General features: G+C 38.8%; 1 protein-coding gene across 1 annotated transcript in view; it reads left to right on the forward strand.

The window, feature by feature from the left end:
* Positions 1–23,298, forward strand: part of LOC136269187 (ral GTPase-activating protein subunit alpha-1-like) — a 35,261-nt gene that overhangs the window by 218 nt on the left and 11,745 nt on the right. Inside the window, exons 2-20 of the mRNA XM_066064682.1 lie at positions 5–144; positions 201–385; positions 444–501; positions 834–877; positions 1,513–1,923; positions 3,096–3,258; positions 3,665–4,161; positions 9,479–9,739; positions 10,187–10,482; positions 13,478–13,589; positions 14,659–14,781; positions 15,913–16,906; positions 17,009–17,202; positions 17,820–17,918; positions 18,413–18,568; positions 19,888–20,013; positions 20,928–21,073; positions 22,885–22,993; positions 23,126–23,236. Coding sequence (XP_065920754.1) covers positions 36–144; positions 201–385; positions 444–501; positions 834–877; positions 1,513–1,923; positions 3,096–3,258; positions 3,665–4,161; positions 9,479–9,739; positions 10,187–10,482; positions 13,478–13,589; positions 14,659–14,781; positions 15,913–16,906; positions 17,009–17,202; positions 17,820–17,918; positions 18,413–18,568; positions 19,888–20,013; positions 20,928–21,073; positions 22,885–22,993; positions 23,126–23,236 — 4,194 coding nt within the window. The 5' untranslated portion in view covers positions 5–35. The remainder of the gene's footprint in view (positions 1–4; positions 145–200; positions 386–443; positions 502–833; positions 878–1,512; positions 1,924–3,095; positions 3,259–3,664; positions 4,162–9,478; positions 9,740–10,186; positions 10,483–13,477; positions 13,590–14,658; positions 14,782–15,912; positions 16,907–17,008; positions 17,203–17,819; positions 17,919–18,412; positions 18,569–19,887; positions 20,014–20,927; positions 21,074–22,884; positions 22,994–23,125; positions 23,237–23,298) is intronic.

The following is a 23,298-nucleotide window of genomic DNA, read 5'->3' on the forward strand; positions in this document are numbered from 1 at the left end:
TCAGTCTTAGGTAGGATTCTTAAAGCGTCTATACGATGTTCAAGTTTAGCGGAAGAGGTTCAGACCCGCAGAGTGCCTTGACAAAGTTCCTGGACCACAGCAAGGAGCCGTTCAAGAGGCTTCGGGGTCTTCAAAGGGGACTAGGTTTGCACCTTGTTGTTTAGTGAGCAACCCGTAAATTATAACACTACTTGTTGCAGAGAAATCTTCTGCTAAAGAAACAAAGAAATTCTATGAGAGATATCATTCCACGGTGTTTTATACCTTCTATGCATGTTTTACCAGCACTGAGGCTGCTTTAAACAGCAAGGGCAGCAAACACACAAAAACTCGCCATGAAGCATACCTCAGGGACTTGCTAGAGATGGTACTTCCAGCTCTAGAGGTACAGTTGTAATTGTTATGCTGCATTTGTTAACCAAGCAAGTGTATGTATCTTGCAGAAAATCATGATCTTGTTGCCAGAAATGATTAACCAACGATGGCAATATCACAGCATTTGTGAGTTGTTTGTATTTGTGTGGATGGGTGGGTGCTGATAAGATTCCGTGTTTGGTATGAGGCTGTTACCAAACATGTTGATTGTGCACCCGAGAGTGTTTCGGTAGAGCTAATCTGTTGTCTGTTAGTTCTGACTGTAGAGGTCGAGCTGCCGTACATTTGGAGCAGTACTGTTGCTCCCTTTGTGTGTGTGTGTGCGTGTCTGTCTGTCTGTCTGTCTGTTTGTCTAACACAGCATAATGTGTGTGTTTGTCTATGGATGAAGGTATTAAAATTCTTGTCCTATACCTGATAGTACTCATGTTGTGTATTCAGTTCTGTATACATTACAGGTTTGATAATTCGAAAGCTATTACACCCAGAAAATATGTTAGATGTAAGTAATGCTATTGTGTCGTGTGGGTGTGTGACTGTGTGTTTGTAATTTTTATAAGCTGTTCAAACAGTGGATTGTCATAAAAACACTCTTTATTGTATTGACTTCTTTCAGAGTTAAATTTACATATCAATAGATTTTACTGTCCCTGTTTGGGAAGTTGTTTTGTTGTGACCCTAGATTTAGTGTATTGTGTCTGCAGACATGCTGAGTTATAAAGATGTTGGTACCCATGATACTTGTTCACAGTCCCTGAGTCTGAAATCAGGTCAGCAATAAGGATCAAGGCACCTCACTTATAAGGACACACTAATTATCAAGACTATTGTCTATGGTCCCTTTTGGTAGTTAAACCCCTGAAATCAGGACGCCTTTCTAGTTTCTACTAAGACCACCTTAATAATCAACACGCTTGTCCATGGCGTACATTGTACACACATTTAGACCTGTTCACATTACAAATAAGGATGCCTTATAAGTCAGGACACAGCTCCATGCTCTCATTTGTATTAGATACCACATTGCCTATTTAGTGTTTAGATCCCTGAAATCAGGTTAGGTCTTAGGTTTCTATTACTTTCTAGATTGTGTGGAGTTCCACTGTAATTTTTTTTTTGTGTGTGTGTTTTTTACAGCTTCGCAAGTATGGCATCAAGTTGTTGATCTTATGGATCCACACACTTCAAGAGAACACTGATGATTCTTGCCTGGAGCTATTCAAGACAGCTGTCCCTTATTTCCCACCTCCTCTGACACCCATGGGCCTCCCTGCTAGCTCTAATTCTTCAGCATTGTTTATGTCCCCATCTCTGTCTTCAAGATTCGGGTCATATGCCATCATCAATGTAGGAAGTCTGAGTAGTTCCACCTTCTATGTGTCTGCTAGTAGTGCTTCTCCAACACACCGTACTAGCCCTGAGAGATCTCTGTGTGGGACTGTGGGTGTACGAGATATATATCCTCTAGCTTTGGATAACCGTTCACTTCCACTGGACAAGCAAGCATTAGAATTGATGGAATTTATGATGATGTGTGTGACTTCTCAGGTACTTTGTTGTTATAATGCATAGTATGCATTGGTATTCAGGCATTTGTGCATGCGTGCGTGTGCTATGAGTTAACGCAGGCAAATCCTCCTGGGACATACTAGTAACCCGCAGGAGGCTATACCATGTCTCACAGTGATGGTATGGACTCCCGAAGTCCCATCATCCAATGGACAGTTGACGTTTGCTTCCCCAGTTAAAATCACATATACCCATTGATATTACAGCTGGGTGGGTTGCTTTCCCAGTTGACACCAGGCTCCCATTTAAACAGCTTGGTAGACTAGGGCAATGTGAGTAAAGTTTCTTGCTCAAGGAAACAACAACAAAAGCAAGTGAGCAACACCTGGAACCTTTTGATTACCAGGCTGGTGCTCTAACCACTTGGCTATGCTGCCTCATTCAATAATCCACTACACATACACTCTCTCACACACACACACACACACACACACACACACACACACACACACACACACACACACACACACACACACACACACACACACACACACACACACACACACACACACACACACACACACACACACACACACACACACACACACACACACACACACACACACACACACACACACACACTCACACACACACACACACTCACACACACACACACACACACACACACACACACACACACACACACACACACACACACACACTCACACACACACACACACACACACACACACACACACACACACACACACACACACTCACACACACACACACACACACACACACACACACACACACACACACACACACACACACACACACTTCCTGAAAATTTTCATCAAGCCTCCAGGGGTATATCCAACCAACTGCCCTTTTATTTAGGCCAAGCGAGAGGACCCCCAGAAGGGTGAATAGGCCATTTCCAATAGCAGGTATTTGAGCCAATAACTTCCTGTATCAAATGCATGATGTAAACCTTTTTGTTGACATGCAAGGCCAATGCAAGGAAACTCTGACCCTACCTAGTCTCCACCACAAGGTCACAAAGCTGCCATTGTTAGCCACATTACCATCACCACAGGCATGACCATGTTGAAGGTTTTGCTTAACTTTTTTGAAGATACATTATTTGTACATATGTATAATATTATGGTTAATTAACTTCTGTGAATAATATATAGTCTATCAAATAGGTTGGCAGACTGCAGTGGAGAGAACTACACCAACACTTGAGAGGCTTCTCATTTGTATTCTACCAGTTCAAGCTACACTACCTTGCTTGTCTCTACAAGACATTCCGAGACAGTGCAGGCTTGTATTCTCAGCCTAGCACACCTGTGTTGAGCCCTGAAGTCGGTGTGTTGTGTGTGTGTGTTGTGTGTGTGTCTGCTGCATGATCATTACACTGTTTTTACCTCTACTTGTTTTCTTTTTTAATCCTGCATATTCAAAAGCTATAGCCTCAAAAAGAAAGCATTTATCCATGCACGATATTTTAGATTTAATTGTGCTTACGTTGACCTATCTACAATAAAAATTTTAAGAATTTAATATTTGCTTTCACGAAATTTCATTTTGCCACCTGCTTTCTATCTATGAATGAAGCACTTGTGACTTTTGTCCATGTCACAAAATATTCCAATGTTAGTTTAGTTTCATATTTATGGTATGCATGTGCAATGTAGTGTGTCTGCCATATGTCTAACAATCTGAGGAAGTATACAATTTCTCAGTTGTAATGTTTGTTTATCACCTATTATAGTTTCAACATCATCAATACCAGAAGTTGCTGAGGATGAGCCAGATTATTTGGGGTACCAAAAACTGCTCACTGAAGCTTCCACTGGTGCAGCCATGGCAACAACAGCGGCTGCACAGCAGGCCTGGAAGTCCCGCATGAGATCACAGAGAGTATCAGAAGTCATTAAATTAGACTTTGACCTCTCACACCCAGTGTACCGCAAGTTGAAGTTGTCTATACTACAATGGGTGTTGAGGTGTATGGACAAATGTGACCTCTTGGTACGGCTTAATGCTATACCTTCTACAACATCCAATAGCCCTACACCTCACATACTGACAGAGGATGATATGCCATCTGGAGAGGAACTTGTTTGTGAGATGTGGTACACCAGCAGGGACAATGTCAACTTGTTGTTGGAGATCTGCAGACAAGGGATGATAGCATCTCAGTCTGAGAACAAGTTTAATGGTGAAGACACAAGGAATGTGATCGTGTTGTACAAGTCTTGGGTGCAGGTATGGAATTTTGGAGTGCGTGGTGGTAGCATAATAGTACATTATAGTAGTACTAGAAATAACAGTCCATTTTCCAACCAATTCAGCATCAATTTTTGGTCTTACAAATTGTACATTTTTAACCCTTAAACCCGCATAGGCCAGAAAACTGGCCCAAATACATGTACCTTGCACAAAACGCTGTAACTTTTGAAGTGTCCGTCCTATGGCAATGCAATTCAGGTCATTCTACTTGTGATGTAACAGGGATTAAAATGATACCAAGTGAGGTCAAAACTGGCCATGTAAATAACTTTTGGTAAGGAAACACGCAAACCCTTTACATACCTTTATAAAATGATCCATAACTTGATGGTGGTTGCTCCTATCAACTTGCAACAAGTTCTGTTTGCTTCACCGTTAAATTTTCTATCAGGCCATATATGACTCACGTGAGTAAACCCACAATCAAAATTTAAAACGTGGCAAGAAATTTGAAACATGAAGACATGACTCGCTATCAGTGTTGGGCAAGTTACTTTGTAAAAGTAACTAGTTACATATTACATATTACAGTGGATCCTCACTAATCCGAACTCCAGTAATCCGAACGCTCGATAATCCGAACAGTACAAATGACTGTTTTATTAGAGTATTTGCAAACAAATGTATGTTCTATTAGAGTAATTGAATTAGGTTCTGTATATAATCAATGGGTTCACTAATCCAAACAAATTCACTAATCTGAACAGACTTTTGTCAACTTGAGAACAGAGCTGTTCGGATTAGTGAGGATCCACTGTACTTGCAACTGAACTATTTAGTTACAGTTACATATTACTCAAAAATAAAGTAACTATAATAATAAATAATATTACATATTATATTACTTTGTGTCCACAGCCTTAAGCTGTCACGTGTGAAAATACCACTTTATCACGTGACATGATTGCGTTGTGGGACAACGTGCAAATCTTGGTTTTAAGTAAGAAGCTGGTGAATAAATTTCATTCAGTAGGCTTCGTTACTTCGTTGTGGCTATGCGTTACTCAGAGGATAACTAGCGAAATTAGTAACTTCGTTACTTGTAGTAATAATATTACATAATTTAGACTCGTTACAGTAACTATATTACTTAGATAACGCGTTACATTTGTAAACTAGTGAATTAAAAAATTGTTAATTTAGAAATGGAAGTAGGGATCAAGCGATAAAAACTACTGAAACAAGTGATTTGAATGATGGCAACTATTACAACATAGCTTTGTGGGGAAATCCTTACATTGGTATCTCACCACGTCACCATATATGTTCAATGCCAAAGTAGGGATTTCCCCACAAAGCTATGTTGTAATAGTTGCCATCATTCAAATCACTTGTTTCAGTAGTTTTTATCGCTTGATCCCTACTTCCATTTCTAAATTAACAATTTTTAAATTCACTAGTTTGTTAACTTTTTTTGGTATAGGTATATAGCTATTATTGATCTTTGGCACTGACTGCTCTATTAGAGTATCTCGATCTTGCTGCTTGCTTTATGCAAGCTGCTCAATTACTAAATTGAAAGGCATGCAGGGTTTCTATCTCCTGTTTTCTACAATTAGTTACAGCTGGACCATTAATAATGGGCGTGGTCCACTGATCGTTAAGTACGAGCGCGCACTCTGATTGATAAGGGCGTGGCAGTGTGTTCTTACTTCACTAGGCTGTTTGATCGCTTTGCAAGTGTTGCTATACAGGCATCTACTTGCCTTTACAGTACGGAATCCGTTATTAGTTTTGTGGCGTCCGAATACGGCTGCTCTAAGGAAAGTGTCGATACGAATTATTAACGCCTCCATGACTGGAAAAGAAGAAGACGATCCGTAATTGAAGATAAAAGGAAAGGCAAAGCGCAGAAGGCAGACACTCGTCGGAACCCGAAAAGGCACATCCCAGCAGCGAGTTAAATATTGTGGCAAAGAATGGTGATCCTTCGCTGCTTCGTTTGGCCTGTAGCCTTGCGAATGTGGTCAGGCAGGCAGGCAGGCTGGCAGGCAGACGAAAATTTCTGTTTTAGCGATTTTTTAGAAATAAAATTCCAGCACTTTTCTAGTCATTTCCTGATATATAACGCTAGAAATAAAGTTAGAAACTTGAAGACTCTTTAGTAAAAGGTTTATTTGCTGTGTGAGATATTTCTAGGATGATTTTTGAGGGATCGAAATTTGAGACGCGCGCCAAATCCACCCGGATCCCTACTTAAACAGTACTATCGTACTGTTTGATAAAGTAACTTGCATTATATTACCTGTTTTTATAGCGTATTCCGTTATATTACTTAGTTGCCACAAAAGTAATAATATTGCGTAACGCGTTACTTATGTAACGCGTTACTTCCAACACTGCTCGCTATTATTCATTGTTTCATAACAAGTAAGCCACTGTAGTTACAGTGTTCATTTAACCCCAGTGAAGAGAGTTAGTCAATGTATTGTAGGCTATAAGAATTAAGTTATCCCACCTAGTGTTGACATTGCATGTCCATATTGTGTTCCCCAAAAGTTCTTTGTGGGTTAAAGGGTTAAAATCAAAAAAATGGTTTACCAATGTCTTTCCTTACTTCTAGTACTGGAATGGAAATGTGATTTTATACTTGCGTAGCTTTGAGCTTCTTTATTCAAATAAAGTGATTTTTATAGTGGGTTTTCCCTCAATACACTTTACAAAAACCATCATAAAACTATCTGATCATGCTTAAGTTTGGTAATTTGGCATGCAAAAAAGGGACCCAAAAATGAATTTCAGTACTAGTAGAATCCAGTAACATTATCAAAGTTATGAGCATATAAAAGACTGACTTCTACAGGATAAAGTGCTGAAAAGAGTTGAAAATGGTCTGTAGATGAAGTAGCCATTGTAGTGCAAACCTTTTGTGGTTTGAAAGAAATTAGGGTAATGGCCATGGAGTTGTAATGCGAAATCCAAGCATGTGTAAAGATGCATGATCAAGTTTCACAAATAAAAAAACGATTTACTGTCACACCTGCCAGACGAACTGCTTACTGACAGGTGAAATACTCTAATACTGCAGTCATCCTAATAGAGCATTCAGTTGTTACAAAAATTGAGTTGTAAAATCAAAGGTGGTGGCCATAATGTTGTTTTCACATACCATAACTTCTGTGGTTGCCGTAACATATACTGTGAATACTCATTGAGAATCTAAATTTGGTGTCCGACTACTTATTAATATATCACGAGTAGTTTGTTGTCAATCCTAGAAACATTTACATGGTATTTGTATACAGTAGTGGTGTCACGATATGAAAATTTTAATATCACAATATCATGGGACTTATATCAACAAGATAGTCACGATATATTATATGAATTGAATATGTTAATGTTTTCACAGGACAAATTTTATTCAGTTAATCTATTGTGCTTATAACGAGGATGTGAGACTTGTTTTTTGATGCGTCACCACATGTTTCCATAGAAATGTCCTCATATTTGCAAATATCAAGTCACTTTTCACCAAATAATTGTTTTTTTTTTTATATCACAATATAATTTTTTTTCTCTATCTCGATCATCATCAAATGAATTATCACAATATACAATATATTGTGACATAACTAGTATACAATATGCGCATCATAGCTGTTGTATGGTAAATTGTACTCTCCTTAACCCATAAACTCACAGCCGTTTTTAAAGAATGCAAACACTAAAAATGCATTATCAATAAACTGGTTTATGCATGCCTCTTAAACTCCCATAGTGCAAATTAAGCTATCTAAAAGCTACAAAAAAAAAATGGTCCCATCCTCTTCACATTCAATGAACTTCATGTCTTCATATTGTACCTGTTAAACTATAAATTCATCTTGTTCACAAGGCAATGGATATTTATTTTATTATTATTACTGGGCAGGCAGTGTTTACTGATTATGCCCAGGGGGAAAAATTACAGGGGGAACATATGTACAATTAGCTATTTACAAATGATTAGTTAGCTACAAATGTTATCTAGAAATAATTTCTTATCAGTCATTTCAATTAATGAGGTCGATAATGAGTTCCAATCAATGATAGTTCTTGGGAAGTAGCTATTTTGATATGCTGTGGTGTTTACGCTTGGGTGGATAAAATGAAGTGGATGGTGGCGGCGAGTGTGTCTAGTTGTCCTCAGAAAATGTGGTGGTATATGTACTACACTAGCTTTGTGTACAATATCATGAAAGAAGGATATTCTAGCAATCTTATGGCGTTCTCTTAGAGTGACCCAATTTAGAGATTCTATCATAGCAGTTACACTACTAGATTCATAAAATACCATAACTCAGCTGTATTTCATGAAATTTTCTTGGTCCATTTTGTTTGTCCCAAGCTGGCAATTCAGCTGATATATAGGAATCACATAGTTGATTAAATGGCCGACCAAAGTGTGAAAGGAAACAAAATGATTCGGTGCTTCGTAGCTGGTAGGTTCTTTGTTCTATGTTACAGTTTTATGCATATTGAGATAGCTTGTTTCATGATGATTAATGAAATCTATATTTCTGTGAGATTGGCGGAATGCTTCATGAAGTCTACCTGTTTAAAACCAGACATGTAAACTTGCAAAAGTTTTGTTCGTTTTTAGTTTGTTTTATTCGAATCAAGTTTTCTGTATTATGCAGGTTTAAGGGTCATGTAGTAAACAAGTCACAAAGGTAATGCTATATCTAGTGTATACATAATTGCCTATGCTTTTTTGCTGGACTTGTGCTTTTCTGTGATGTTTCCTTATCATCTGAGTCTTCATTGCCTTTGTAATGCCAATAATAATGAATGCTCTATTAGAGTATTTTAATGCTCTATTGTACAGTAGGGGATTAGTAGAAAAGTTTTTATGATTGTTTTAACCCTAATGGTCTACTTACTTTCTCTTGATTGCATATGGCATTTGCTATTTTCCATGAAAACGTGCAAGTCACCATAGCAACCATTCTGTTGAAATTCACATACCCACACCATTAGATCTGAATGGCTTCATGGTTGTATATTTGCATAATTGTTCATAAGTTTTATCTTAGCAGTGCTTTCGTTCAACCAATCATGCTGTTTGGCATAAGAAGGGTAGAAAGGCAACTTTGCGACAAGCAGTAAGCAGCCTTCTCATGCACTTATCTGCATCCACAATGGATGAAAAAGTGTGCAGATCCAACATATTATAATCATAGTCAATATGTCACAACCTTTAACATCCAGTTTGTCCATTTATTATAGCAAGTGCATTTGGTGCACATGGGCTAGGTGCCTAGTGTCACTATGTAAGTATGTACTATGATGGTCACTTTTATGCATACAGACAGAGAACAGGCCACTGTTTATGCAAGAAGAGGGGAGCTTGTCAAGTAAATATTCTCCAGTGCAATTAGCCCCACCTCCTAAGATAGAAGATGCAGAAGTAGATGACAAAGTGGGAGATGCTGTGGACACACCAGAGTCCAGTCCAAAGGCTGATGAAAAGAAGGAAGGCGTGGCTGTTGCTACTACAGGAGATGAAGTGGTCCCCACTACCAGTAGTACTGTAACTGTGGACTCTAGTATTGTGGAGGAAATGCTGGGGGTAAGCGTCAAAATACTCTAATAGAACACTCACCATTCTTTTAATGTATTACAGTAGGTCCTATTATTGTGGACTAGAAATGGTCCCAAAGTGGACTAGATGGTCCCAAAGTATCCATTAAGACCAACTTGATAATCAAGATGCTATTGGTTGGTCCCAAGGTGTCTGTACAAGTTCCGCTATTTCCTTCTGTGCTCTTTTCTTTCTGAGACTTCACAATAGCATCATGATTGGTACTATCAAACCTCATTAATGGGGCCACCTCAGTACGGCTTCAGGAGGTCACGAAATTCATCTAGCTGTGTTTGGAACCTTGGCCACTTTTAATGAGATGGTCTTATTAAAGAGGTGGCCACTAAACGAGGTTTCACTCACTACTGTATATATTTTAAGGCTGGGCCATATTGGATATGGTATTACTGAAATTGTGTACACCTTACATCACAGGAGGCTAAAGAGGCTAGAGCACTTGAGCACATCACAAGTACAGTGGTATCTGCTAGTGGTTCATGTGTTCTCATTTCTGCTTGGGAGGCTATTGCCAAGTACTCAACACATGAGAGAGAGCCAGTTTGTGCCGGCCTTCAAGCCAGTCTTCGTATGTTCATTGCTCACACTGCACAAGTGTTCCTGATCAAGAGACAGACTATTAGTCAACTGGATAAGCTAGTGGATGTGTGTCATGAAGTGGTCTTGTTGTATCAGGATATGGCAACTGAGTGGAGATTGGATCCTGTTAGCTGGTATGTATTTTTTGAGTAGCTGTTGTTGTTGTGTGCGTGTGTGCGTGCGTGCATGCGTGCGTGTGCTTGTAACTACTGTTGTCATTCCTTGAGCTCACATTGCTCCAGTCTACCTGGAGTATAACTAGGAAAGCAATGCCAACTATTTCTGTCTCTCATTGTACAGCCTCCTGTAGTATTACAGTCTTGGGAACCAGAATGATTTTCCTATACTAACTATCTATTAGCATCTGGGCAGTACGCAGGTAGCCAGTGTTCAACTGTGTAAATGTGGCCATGTAACTGGCAACTGAAAGTACTATGGTGTAGTGAAAATGTGTATGTTCTATTAGAGTATATCCGTTACAACTAGCTGGTGGTATTACTGTGTTTTGGGGATAAGAATTAAGTGACCAATTGTTTGTTTGGAAAGCACTACCTTGTTGTATAATAAAATATCATCACAAGTGCAAAAATGTACTGTACATTACTATGAATATTTTACAGTTTAAAGTTTATCAAAATTTAGTGTTGTATTAATTTTAAAGGTGGACCGATATCGGTATCGATGCCGATACCAGTGGTATCGGATCGGTATCGGTAATACAAGGTATAGATACCACAGTAGACACTCACCACTTTTATTAAACCATCTCTAGCTAAGTTTCCAGTAGCTAGTAACTTAGTTGAGCTAATCAGTAACTTAGTTCAGCTAACAAAGTAGCGAAACAAAGCCTTTGTTACTCTTTTCCGAGTATTGCTGCAATTGCTCCGTGCGTATTCTAATATATTAGAGCACATGAATCCTTTGTAATTAAATGGTAGTGCAGTTGTTCCTCAAGAATTAAGTTTATGACTACTTGGCTTGCTTTTTCATGAAAAGGTTTGGTTAAAAAGCTGTAACAAACATTGTACAATTATCGGCCGCCCACGCAATTAATTGCCTTATCAATAAGCTTACGAGAAATCTACCTAAAATCAAGAAATTAGTAATCCACAATATTGTTTATCATGTTTAGCTGTTATACAATGAATATTTTAAAACTTGAGATCAATCAAGTATTGTGATATTTTAATAGCCAGCTATGTATCACAACAGTGAAATTTCTATAATAAACTTGTCTAGGCTTCAGTGCATAGTATCAGTATCGGTATCGGCAAATAATTTCAGTACAAATACTCGTATCGGAAATATTGGTAAAAAGTGGTATTGGTCCATCTCTAATTAATTTTACTTGTGGTTACATGACTGAGCAATGGCTCTAATCATTTTGTACACACTGTGGAACCTGCATAATGTGGGCACCTTGTGGGCACCTTGTGACCAATCAATATTATCGTGATTGTCAAGCTGTCCTGATTTTTCAGGTTTAGTTTATGTACTAACTTAGTAAAGGATACTTTAAGACCTTGACTAAGTGTTGGGATTGTGCAAGTGTCCTCCATTGTCCACATTAACAGGCTCCATTGTATGCTCTTCCAAAAAAATTGCAATAGAAAAAAGCCAGCATTTCTAGTGTTTCAGTAGCATTGTAATGGATACTGTATTTTATGGCTTCCCCATAGGAAATGTATGGTGGAAAATTTGATTGACCATAAATATTGTGTCAGGAATTTGAACGAAAAGATTTTGAAATATTTTTAGCGGGTCAAGCAGTACTACAAATGAGCCAAATTTCAAGATCGTGTGTAATTGCATCCATGAGTTATTAAATGTTTTTGAGGATCCAGCTCAACGTGTACATACTAGAAAAGAGGGTAGCTACCCTAAAACATTAGCAATGGCAGATTGGCTATCCAGTAGTTTCCATCATGTTAATAATTAGACATTAATTTGTAACACTTGATACGCTACTGAACATGTACACGCATGCACCATGTCAGGTATTCAACTCAGTATCATGTTCGATGTCTTAAATTATTCCCGTTTATTCGGTGTAAGGACATGTACTGAAACCTGAAGGAGTTACATGTAATTTGTATCCTAACATTTAGAAGGCTTTGGTGAACAAGAGTGGGTAACAGCAATTGCCTTACAGACTTTGTGCCTTTCAGATAATATACTTTTTAAAGCCAATTGAACTTTATTTATTGCATTAGTGCAGAGCAATTAGAATTGAAGAAACCCCATAATATTATTGCACAGATGAATTGTGATCTCAAAAGGTCTTTGCTTAGATTAATTGTAATTTTGGGCCCAAAATTGTCAGGTGTAATTTCAGTGGTTAAAATGTATTAAAGGTACCTTTGACCTTACGGAAGAGCTCTTCTAAACTAATGCCAGTTATCACAAAAGGGGTTGGTCTGGTGTACCTGTAGCAACAGTAGCAGTAACCATATTGAAGGGAATTTTTGATCTTACAGCATGTCCTCTGCACAACACAGCTGTTGTACACTAATAACTGCAACTATGGGAGAAGATACATAACATTCAGCAGGAATAGTACAGAGTGTGTGCATGTGTATGTTCTCATTGTTCTGGTGTTAAACAGTAAAAAGGTCCACCCAGCTGATGGTGACCTGTTGTTAACTGAGTAAGCAAATGCCAACTGTTCTTACCTCACGTAATGAGTGAAATCAAGATGGGGCTTCAGGTGTCCATGCCTTCACCTGTGTGGCATGGTGTAGCTTCCAACACTTTACTAGTCACACTAGGAGGGTTTGCTGTAGTAGACGAGTACTGCACAGATGTCTGTGATGTGTTATTTTTTGTGTGCGACAGAATAGTACTAAATATGTGCGTGTGCCCCCCCATTTGGAGACATTGCATGCATATAGAGTAGTGGTCTAAAGTACATGACCACCCAGTACATGACTGCCTAGTACAGTTCATTGCCATTCAGTCCCAGCCATTCATCGCATGCAGCCATGTATCCATGTGAAAATCAGTTCTGTGTATTCATATATTAAACCCCATAAATTTTTAATAAAATTTTTAATCTTTTAATAATTCCACCATGCTGTCTAGCTACCCAGTCTGCATACCTGTTTACACAATGTCTCATATTTCCTGTAGGGAATATTTGCTCTCTACACTTTTACAACTCACCCACCATCTGCTAAAGGATGGACCGCCCAAGGAATATGGCTCCACGCTTGGCTCACAACTGGCGCCGATGATTCTGAAGGTAACAAGAGCATTGTGTTGTGGTCCCTGTAGTGTTGAACATGTGTGGATGCATATGCAGACTTGCACTGCTACTGTAGAGAACTCTGTTTAATGAGAGGACTATTAATATGTTGTGATTACACATTTGAACACTTCCTCATCTGTGACTGTCTCTGCAAAAACAAATCTTATGGCCTTTCCATTTAGCCACGCATAACTCCTCATCACCAAATTTCAAATTAATATCTCACTAAAAAGTCAAGTTATGAGCTGTCAAGTGTGTGCAATTGGAAAGGACTAGTTTTGATAGAGACGATCACATTTATAGCTAGGTGTTGGTTTAGACCTAGTAACAACCTTGATTATGATGTTTGTCAGTGTAGTCCAGAGTAAATTTTCTGTGGAAAGGTAACAATGATGGAGCCAGGGACCAAAATCTTTCTCCTCACTGGAAAATAGTAGCTCTGTAGTTACGTATTCCACAATAATTTAAAAGGCCTTTTCCATTTAGTTGTGCTACACCCTGCAAAGCAGTGAATTAGGAAACCTGGACCAACTACAGAACCAAGAATAACATGGCCTCAGTAACTAGGTGTCCTTATTTTATTAATGACATCATGAAGTACACCTTTGCTATATTTGGGGCCTACATTACAAGGTACTGGTCTTATTGATGAAGTGATGAAGTACACCTTAGCTATGTTTGGGACCTAGTCTCTATAGTGAGGTGGTCTCTTTAATGAGGTCATGAAGTATGCCTTAGCTATGTATGGGGCCTACTTGACATGGTCACTATAGTGAGGTGGTCTGTGTGTAGTAAGGTTTCATTGTAGTCCAGGAGACAAGTTTGTTAGTAAACATTATTTAGCATCCTTGAAACCTACTTAAAGTATTTACCACATCTGAAATTCCATTTAGATGGTGTAATGCTTCAAGATATTTTTAGTGATTTGTGAATACAGCATGGATTCTTGTCTCCCCATCTCTGGAATCTCCACCATCTGATTTTTGTAGCCATGCACCTGGATATAAACAACTTTTGTTACTTCATAAATATTTTGTTATTATGGTTGTTTTTGTTTATGTAGACGTTGCTGGTCTCATGGATAAGGGCTTCCATGGTTACCAAGGTGACGGCAAAGCTATGGAATCAGCTGCTGCAGGTGTTATCGTCACTGACCAGGTGGAAGGAGGTTATTATCGAGTGGAAGGTGAGACTCTCCTATTTCACTCGCTAACCAACATATATTATGCCAATTTAGCCGTATACGTACAGTATATATGTTGAGGTTCTTGTACATGTACAATACGTTGGCACACATGTAGTGTGTGTGTGTGTTGTGTGTACATGTGCATTTGTCCTCATGTGTGTAGTGTATGCATGGCATGTGTGTGTGTGTGTGTGTGTGTGTGTGTGTGTGTGTGTGTGTGTGTGTGTGTGTGTGTGTGTGTGTGTGTGTAGTGTGTTTAATTAATAATATCCACTGTTCAAAGAGAGTAAATTTTAAAAAATTCATAGAATTTTCCTGACACTTTAACAGACTTCACTTAGCCGTAATTTAATATAACAACAAACACTACAAAGGTTTGATGTGTGGTTATGTGATCGTTGAATGGTATTGACAATTTTCCAACTGATTAAGTCAATTTCATGCACAACCAATAGTCCAGTATTGCACTGTACAGCCCTCTTAACGTACTGTCCTCCTGTATATGGTCACTGATTTTGTAAGGCAATACTGCTGTGAAGTGTTGTATCAAAGGGAGACATGAAATATTAGAATGTGATGATAGAAGTTAACAATATGTGGTATGAAGATTGCTTTGTGATCATTGGATACTCGACTTGTCAATGACATGCTATTTGCTTAGCTTATTATAATTATATACAGAGGAAAGGCTTCCTTTTATTGTGGTACTGCTGTGTTACCATGTATAGCAAGGCTGGTGCTAGGGTAGGGCAGGGAAGGTGTCATATGGTAGTGACTAATTTTCATAATGCCAAAATACGTTAGTATATTTGGTACACTGTGCAACACAATCTAATGAGCTTTCCCATAAATTTTATTGCTAGAAGATAAAAAATTTACATGTAGCATGTTACTTGTTACATTACATTACATGTCAGTGTGACACCTCAACTTCCTACATCAAACTTTTCTTGAGCAAGAAATATGGCCTCAATAACAAGGTAGTGTTTAATGAGGTTATGAAGTGCATACTAGTTATGTTTGGGACCTACTTGATATGGTTACTATAATGAGGTGGTCTTATTACTAAGGTGGCTGCTAAATAAGCCACAGCATTCAATGTATCATCATTTTCTCTTGTTATCTACACAGAATGTGTTACTCCTTATGACAAAAGTGGTAGCTTCAGTGGTTTACCAACTTGACATGGATGAAATGCCACTTAAGAAATTAGAACAGCAGCAGAACAAGAACCAAGCTAGAGGAAGATCACGTTCTAGCGCTGCTGAAATTGGTGTCAACCGTCGCAAGACTTTTTCGCAGGGGCTCTTGTTGAAGACTCTTAATGCTGGCAAGGTACATCCTGCCTTGCAACGAAGTGGAAGCAAGAGAGAACGTTTCTTTTCTGGTGGAAATATCACTGCAACACCACCCACCCACCGTGTGTTAAATCCCGAAAGTAAAGCAACTAGTGACTCTCAACTAGGGGACCTGTCTAATGAACCTCTGCTTGACTCTACAGTCTCATTATTCACTGACACACTTAATGAACAGCAACGACACATGTCAGCAGATGAGTTGAGACGTAGCTCTGAGCCAACTACGATGACTTCTGATCATCTCCTATTGACTCAAACACTTTCAGCTCCCACTTCTTCTAGCTCTCCATCTCCTTTACCGACACAAAGTCCTTTAGTATCATCTGTTGTCACTGATTATAAGCCATTGCTTGGATCAGCAAACAACTCTAATAGTGAAAATAACAAAATCAAAACTGACACTGCTTTCACACCTCCTTCAGCAGTGAGTAGTAATTTAATTTTAGCAAATGAAAACGTCCAACTGAGCACTGAAAATATTCATGAACAGTCACCTGTCAACAGCCCACAGATATCAGAAAATGTTAACTTGACACCAGAGTCTAAGGCTAAGCTGCAGTCAATCAATAAATCATACTCTGTGGATGATAGCAAGACCAGATTACTAGAAGTTACAAGTAGTCGGCTTTTGTCTTCCCCAGATAATTTTTCATCAGATATTCTGCCTGATCGTAGCGGTTCGATAAAAGTCCGTAGAGTCAGAGGTAGTTCCCGTAGACAGCCAAACATCATATTGGAGGAAACTAGATCATCTGGGCCAACTGAAGGTGACTGCTCTATTAGAGTATTATACCATTATGTGAACTTTAGAACTAGTAGTGTATTTTATAGGGAGACCACTGTTACTCTGTATCTCTAATCACCCACAGATGATGGTGACAGTTTTGATGAAATCACCAATAAAGACGAAGATTGGACTGATCCTGGATGGACATTGACATCAGCATGCACCATTTGGAAGAGAATGTTTGGCGTCTTAGGAAACATCAGCCAAATCAAGAGCCCAGCAATACTAGCTGAAACTGTAAAGTGCATCGAAGAAGTATGGAAAAAATTGAATGAGGTAAGCCCATAAACATCCACTCTGTTATTGCTGTAATACTAAAAGACCTTTCAGCTTGGGAATGGTTTAAATGTAGCATGTGTTTTGTCATCATGTATGTTGTTGAACTAAATTCATTGCATTTGTATGGCTCCTATATACATCATCAAATTATTATCATAATATAATCACACAGCTGGGTCTGGTTCCAAGTGTGTGTGTACATGTTGTGCCAAAACAGTTTGTGTAGGAGTAAGCAGACCATCAACTGGAAGCTAGAAGTTGATGAATATTACTATCCATCTCCTATTGAAATACATAAGCCCTAGTATGTGGTAAAAATCTTTGACTATTTGTCACTGACAAAAATCTTACAGTTAGAGGTTCTATGGGAGTGCATTTGTGGGGCTTTAGGTCAGCTAAAAAAATATATTTACCCTGTTGTTGAATTGAAATTACTAGTGCCTTAATTCTGGGAAGCTCAGTAATAATTGTATTGCAGTAATGGTATTTTATCACACTTTAATTCATTTTTATAAATGTTGCTTTTTGTCACCAGTAAATTGATCACAACTTGAAAATTTTATTATCTAAATGTAGTATTATAGATTTAATGTAACTTTACTTTTAACCAATAGATTGATCGTAACTTGGGTGTTTCGGAGGATAATAGCCACACACCCTTTCGGCCTGAGCTCCTCCCACCATTGCTATTGTTTGCTCCATGGCTGTTTCAGGTAAGTGGAATTGTGGTAATCAGGTTGTCGTAAAGACAATCGTCAGACATATACTATCCTAGTTTAATACATAGCTAAAAGAGGCTACTTATTACAAAAGGAATTAGTGGTCATAATATAGAGGTTCTAATCCTTCCCTGTTTAATCTGTCACGCTCCAAGATTATTGTTTCGACAAATGTTGAACATACACCCTTCAGTTATTGTAATGAGCTTTTTATAGCTACATAGTTTCCACCCTGTGTGATAGCAGAATTATGTCTAATGGGTTGATACTTAATGTAGTTTTAGAATTAATGAATTCACTTATTTGTTCTTTTAGTATTGTAATGTGATTTTGTGAGCTGGTGTTAACAAAGGTGTGTATAGGTTGGGCTAATTCCTTTGTGTCCACTTTTCATAACTCAAACTAATTTTTTTCTGGCATGAATATGATTTTTGCATACGTGACTATGTACATGTTTGTTTATACTTTTGTGGTCCACTTGTTTGTAGGTGTGTCGTTTGCCAGTGGAGTATGTCATTGCACGACACAGTGCGTGTCGTTTGCTGTGCTGTATGTTCCTGCGACACACACATTACCCGCAACCAACAACGCAGCACCTTCAACACTTTTACTGGCTGTTACACTCTGCCCTACAATCAGGAAATGTAAGTGAATAAGTATGAGTATGCGTCTGTTGCAAATATGTATCATATATGTGTGTATTTACTGTAGTTTGCTTGTGTTTGTAAATGTGTTTAGGCATAAGTGTGTGCACATATGTGTTAGTTTATTTTGTAGTATGCTTGTGTGTGTGTGTGTGTGTGTGTGTGTGTGTGTGTGTGTGTGTGTGTGTGTGTGTGTCCACATGTGTAATACATATAGTGTAATGTTCTTGCCAACACATCCTCATTGGCGGTCAGCAAAGTTATTGAGGTTATGACTTGATGTGTACAGCAAATCTGTGTTTATGGAATGCTGAAACTATTTCTCTGTGCCATATTTTGTTAGCTGTGGTTAGCTCTATCGGTGACACAAGATATTGGAGGGTCTCCTCTCCTTACTGGGAAGGCTGCTCAACACCTGCTGACAATCCTTGTGCATGACTTTGGTGTTGTTGCAGCCTTTTAAAATGTATTGGCACTTGTACAGGTGCAACTATGAATATGATTTGTGCATAGGTGGATGCATATACACTGTGGGGGAAAAATGCACACTCTATAAATGTGTGTACACCTACACTTGTACACACACACACACACACACACACACACACACACACACACACACACACACACACACACACACACACACACACACACACACACACACAACACACACACACACACACACACACACACAACACACACACACACACACACACACACACAGTACTATATATACTGTGTACTATGTAGACTTACTCAACAATACACACGCACACACAGACATACACTCACTACATACTAACACATACACACATAAACACTCCAACTACACACACACACACACACACACACACACACACACACACACACACACACACACACACACACACACACACATTCTGTACTACTCTTCTTCTGTGTGGCCATAGTCACACTGATGACCCCTACACAGATCCAGCCACCAAGTGAAATTGTGTATGTGATTTCATTAATTAACTGATCATAATTATGTGAATTTTACAAATATCATGTTGTTGTAAACAAGTGTGTCACCATTTGAGGGTTAAGTGGCTGCTGCCCTTTAATGTGATTGGCATGGCTGGGTATTTGTTTTTACAAGCTGTCTAGGAAGATGGGTATCACCCTGTAGTATTCTTGCTGATCATTGCTTGTCACGTAGTTGAGAATTTGGATTTGATTTCTTTCCTGAATACACACAAAACCATTTGCCAGATAGGTGTTAGGCGGTACCACTAAAAAGCATATTAACTTATATGTTAGTATCTAAATAATTAAAATACTAATTTCTTTACTTTCAGGATATGCAGCAGGTGGCAGTAAGATATGGCTCACGCATATTCGTCCACGTGCTACCTGGCTCAACACTGCTCATTCCAGCTTGTGTTCAAGCCTGTAAAGACATCCTGACTACACACAGTTCACAGGTAATGAATATAGTGGAACGTCTCCGAAAGAAGACAAATATTTGGCCCTAACAGGTTTGGCTCAATGCATTCTTGCCTCACCTCTATATTACAGCAATTATGAGCTAAAATGCTCTATTGCGTTGGTCTCTATAGAGGGGTAAAGGATATTGTATTAAGTAATAGTGGTCAGTTGATTGGCTATTTCTTTTGGGGGGAAGGTGGATAATTGGCATGACATAAGGATTCCTTTTTAATTTCATCAAGGAAACAGGATAGAGCAACATGATTTGGTGAGCTTGTAGGTGAACTAATGGCGCGTGGTTTTGCTGAATAAGCAAACCACCCACTCGTTTTCTTTGTTAATTACATACATGTAATGATGCAATAACACCTGTTATTTTGTTAGTCTGGTTTTCATTGGATGTAATTATTTTTAAATCCCCACATAATTTTCTGTTGCTAATGGTGTCCTCAATTAAGTCATTCCTTAAAAATACAAGGAACTATGTATAAAGGTTATAGTCCCAGCTGGTCTATTTCAACATCATTTTTACCTGTTAAAAAGTACAATTGTTCTATGAAATACTTGTGGATTGAAAATTGCAGAATTTTCTGTAACCCAGATGCTTTTAATTTATGACTTCACAAAACTACAGGTTTCGGTCCTAGACAGGAGGTACCCATCATAAGATGGTTGTACACAATTCAGTTCCAAGAAGGGGTTCTAATGTTGATGATCTCAAGGAGTCTGTTATGTATTAAGAGGTTCCATTTGCTGTTGCCACTTCTTTAAGGGCCTCTCCACTTTACCATTGTAATTCTATCACAGGTGCAATGGTTAAGTGTTGTATGGATGCCTGTAACCCAATGAATTTGCTTGTGTTTTGTGGATAGTTAGTAGTCAAATGTGTTATGTGTCTTTGTTGTTATAGTTGCCACGAGTGGAGGCACTCACTCTTTTGGCTTCCCTTCATCTTCATCCCGAGTTGTACAGGGTTGCAAAGGGTGATGCTATTAAAGATAAAATGGTGGAAATACTCTTTCAGGCTGCCAGAACTGAGCCAGATCAACAACCAAGGTGTGTGTGTGTGTGTGCATGCGTGTTTGTGTTTGTGTGTAGTCAGGCACAGATATACAGTATATTTTGACATGTAAACTGGTACTTCCCTACACACCATCCTTGTGCTGTTTTAGTCACTCCTGGTATTTGTTCCTGTCACAACCAATATGGTATATGACCAGTGTTGCTAGAGACAACACCTAAGTAGTATTTATCCCTCATGTGACTTAATAATGTACAGGATAGGACAGATCCTTTGTAGCACTAATGACCATGTTAAATCAGAAAGATAAACCAGATTATAGCCCATCCCCTGGCATACACCTATTGGTCTAACTCATTTTATGCTATCTTTGCTCTTGTTTAATATTTTTTGTTATGCTGTCGATTCTTCCCAGTGAGTTTTGCGGTAACAATGCCTACGGTTGCCATGGGTATTGTTTTTGCATATTGTAATATTCTGGGCGGTCTCTGGCCATGCTTGCCTGACTGACCGAACTACATTGTGTATTGTTTACAGGCACAGAAATGTGTAGATTGACTCTATATGTGTGTCCATATGTTACTTTGTTCTTCAAACAGCCAGCCCATCTCTATATGATATTCATAGCTTAATATCTCGGTAATGAATTAAGTTACAAGCTTTGCTCTGGTTAATCCTTTTATGGCAATGAAATTCATACGCATACTACAACCTTCTTTCTAAGGCCAGGCTAAATGGTATGCTTTATTATTGCAGTGCTACATACAGACACTGTCATTTGACCTGACCCCTGCAACGAAGGTTGTGATGGGCACACGCTCACATAATTCTGATGGCTTGATACATACCATCAGCTTTCAGACAACACTTCAGTATTGTAGTGTGTTGTTAAAACTGTGCAACTTGTTGCTACAATAAACCCTTGAAGCCATGTCAAGAAATGTTTTTTTGCTCAATCTCACCAAATGATTTTTTTATCATGTACAGCTAGAGGTGTCCAGAATTTCCAATGGGTTGGAATACACACCCAATCCATTGGTAGCCAGGGTTATAATGGCCGTGCACCCATCCACATTACACCACACCTTGCAAAGAGACTCTAGCAAGAGCTCGATCATGTACGATGAAGAAGGTCTTCTGTGTTTATGTTGGCTATTGTACGGCTCTTGGGACCTACTTGAGGAATCTATTACAGCAAGTAGCATGGCTGCTGTAGATATAATATGAATCTCTGCATAGTATGTCCTGAAGCAATTGTTGATGTTAAGGTCACAGCTGGCTCTTGCTTGCTATTCCACTTAGCCAGGTGTAATGAATTCATTGGTAGTATTTGGTCTGAAAGGTCGTGCTAGGCCACACACTTTGTCCTTTGTGACTATCCATGATTGATTTGTTGTTTCCTTTGCTGGATAAAACAATGTATGAATTTCGCTAAGAGTTGTTTTCTTACAGAAAATTATGTTAGCTCAATCCATTCGTCTATTCACTGGTGTTTTCACTGTTTTCAGTATGGTGTGTCTTGCTGTCTTAGTCCCCAGCTGCTCCAGATATAATAAGCATGAATATCGCTACCTCCAGAAGGAGGTTATTGATTGTTGATCAGACAGGGGTCACAGCTGGCAACACAAACCTTATGCATTCCAACATATTGCTTAATCCATTCAGGGTTGCTTTGTTGTGGCCCTGGTGTCTCCCCAACCCATTCACAGACCAACAACTAACAACTTGAATTAGCTTGAACATACTTGTAATAAGCATGCCTCAGTCTGTCCGTCTAGTCAGTGTGACCCCATCCCTTGCTTTTTGTTTTTTGTTATCTTATTTTGATGTCTGTTTTACCCTCAAGGTGTCTGGCATTGTTCCAGCTGGGACTATTGGTATTCTCCGACTTCATTAACTGCAAGGTGTCCAGCCATCTCAGACATGGAATGGACATTTTGCTTGGAACTCTTCAGGTATAGAATTACTGGTTTTCTGTCACCAAAATGTTTCCTGGATGTTTTGTTTTCCTACTAAATGTTTCCCTTTTACCCAAATGTACTCACCCACTCAATTGCAGATTAGTATGTGTCACTTTCCCACTCTAGTTTCCTGATTTGACCATATTGCTGGCTGCCGTTGATGTGATAACGCTACTCACTAGCGTGGCTCCTCAAATGAAGCAAACTCTTCCTGATATGCCCACCTACGTCATACAGGTAGGTACACCCTGTCAAACTACCAAACATTCTGTTTAAAATCATTGTGTACCTATTTGTGT

This window comes from Dysidea avara, chromosome 10 (genome assembly GCF_963678975.1).
Source record: "Dysidea avara chromosome 10, odDysAvar1.4, whole genome shotgun sequence".
Lineage (NCBI taxonomy): Eukaryota > Metazoa > Porifera > Demospongiae > Dictyoceratida > Dysideidae > Dysidea > Dysidea avara.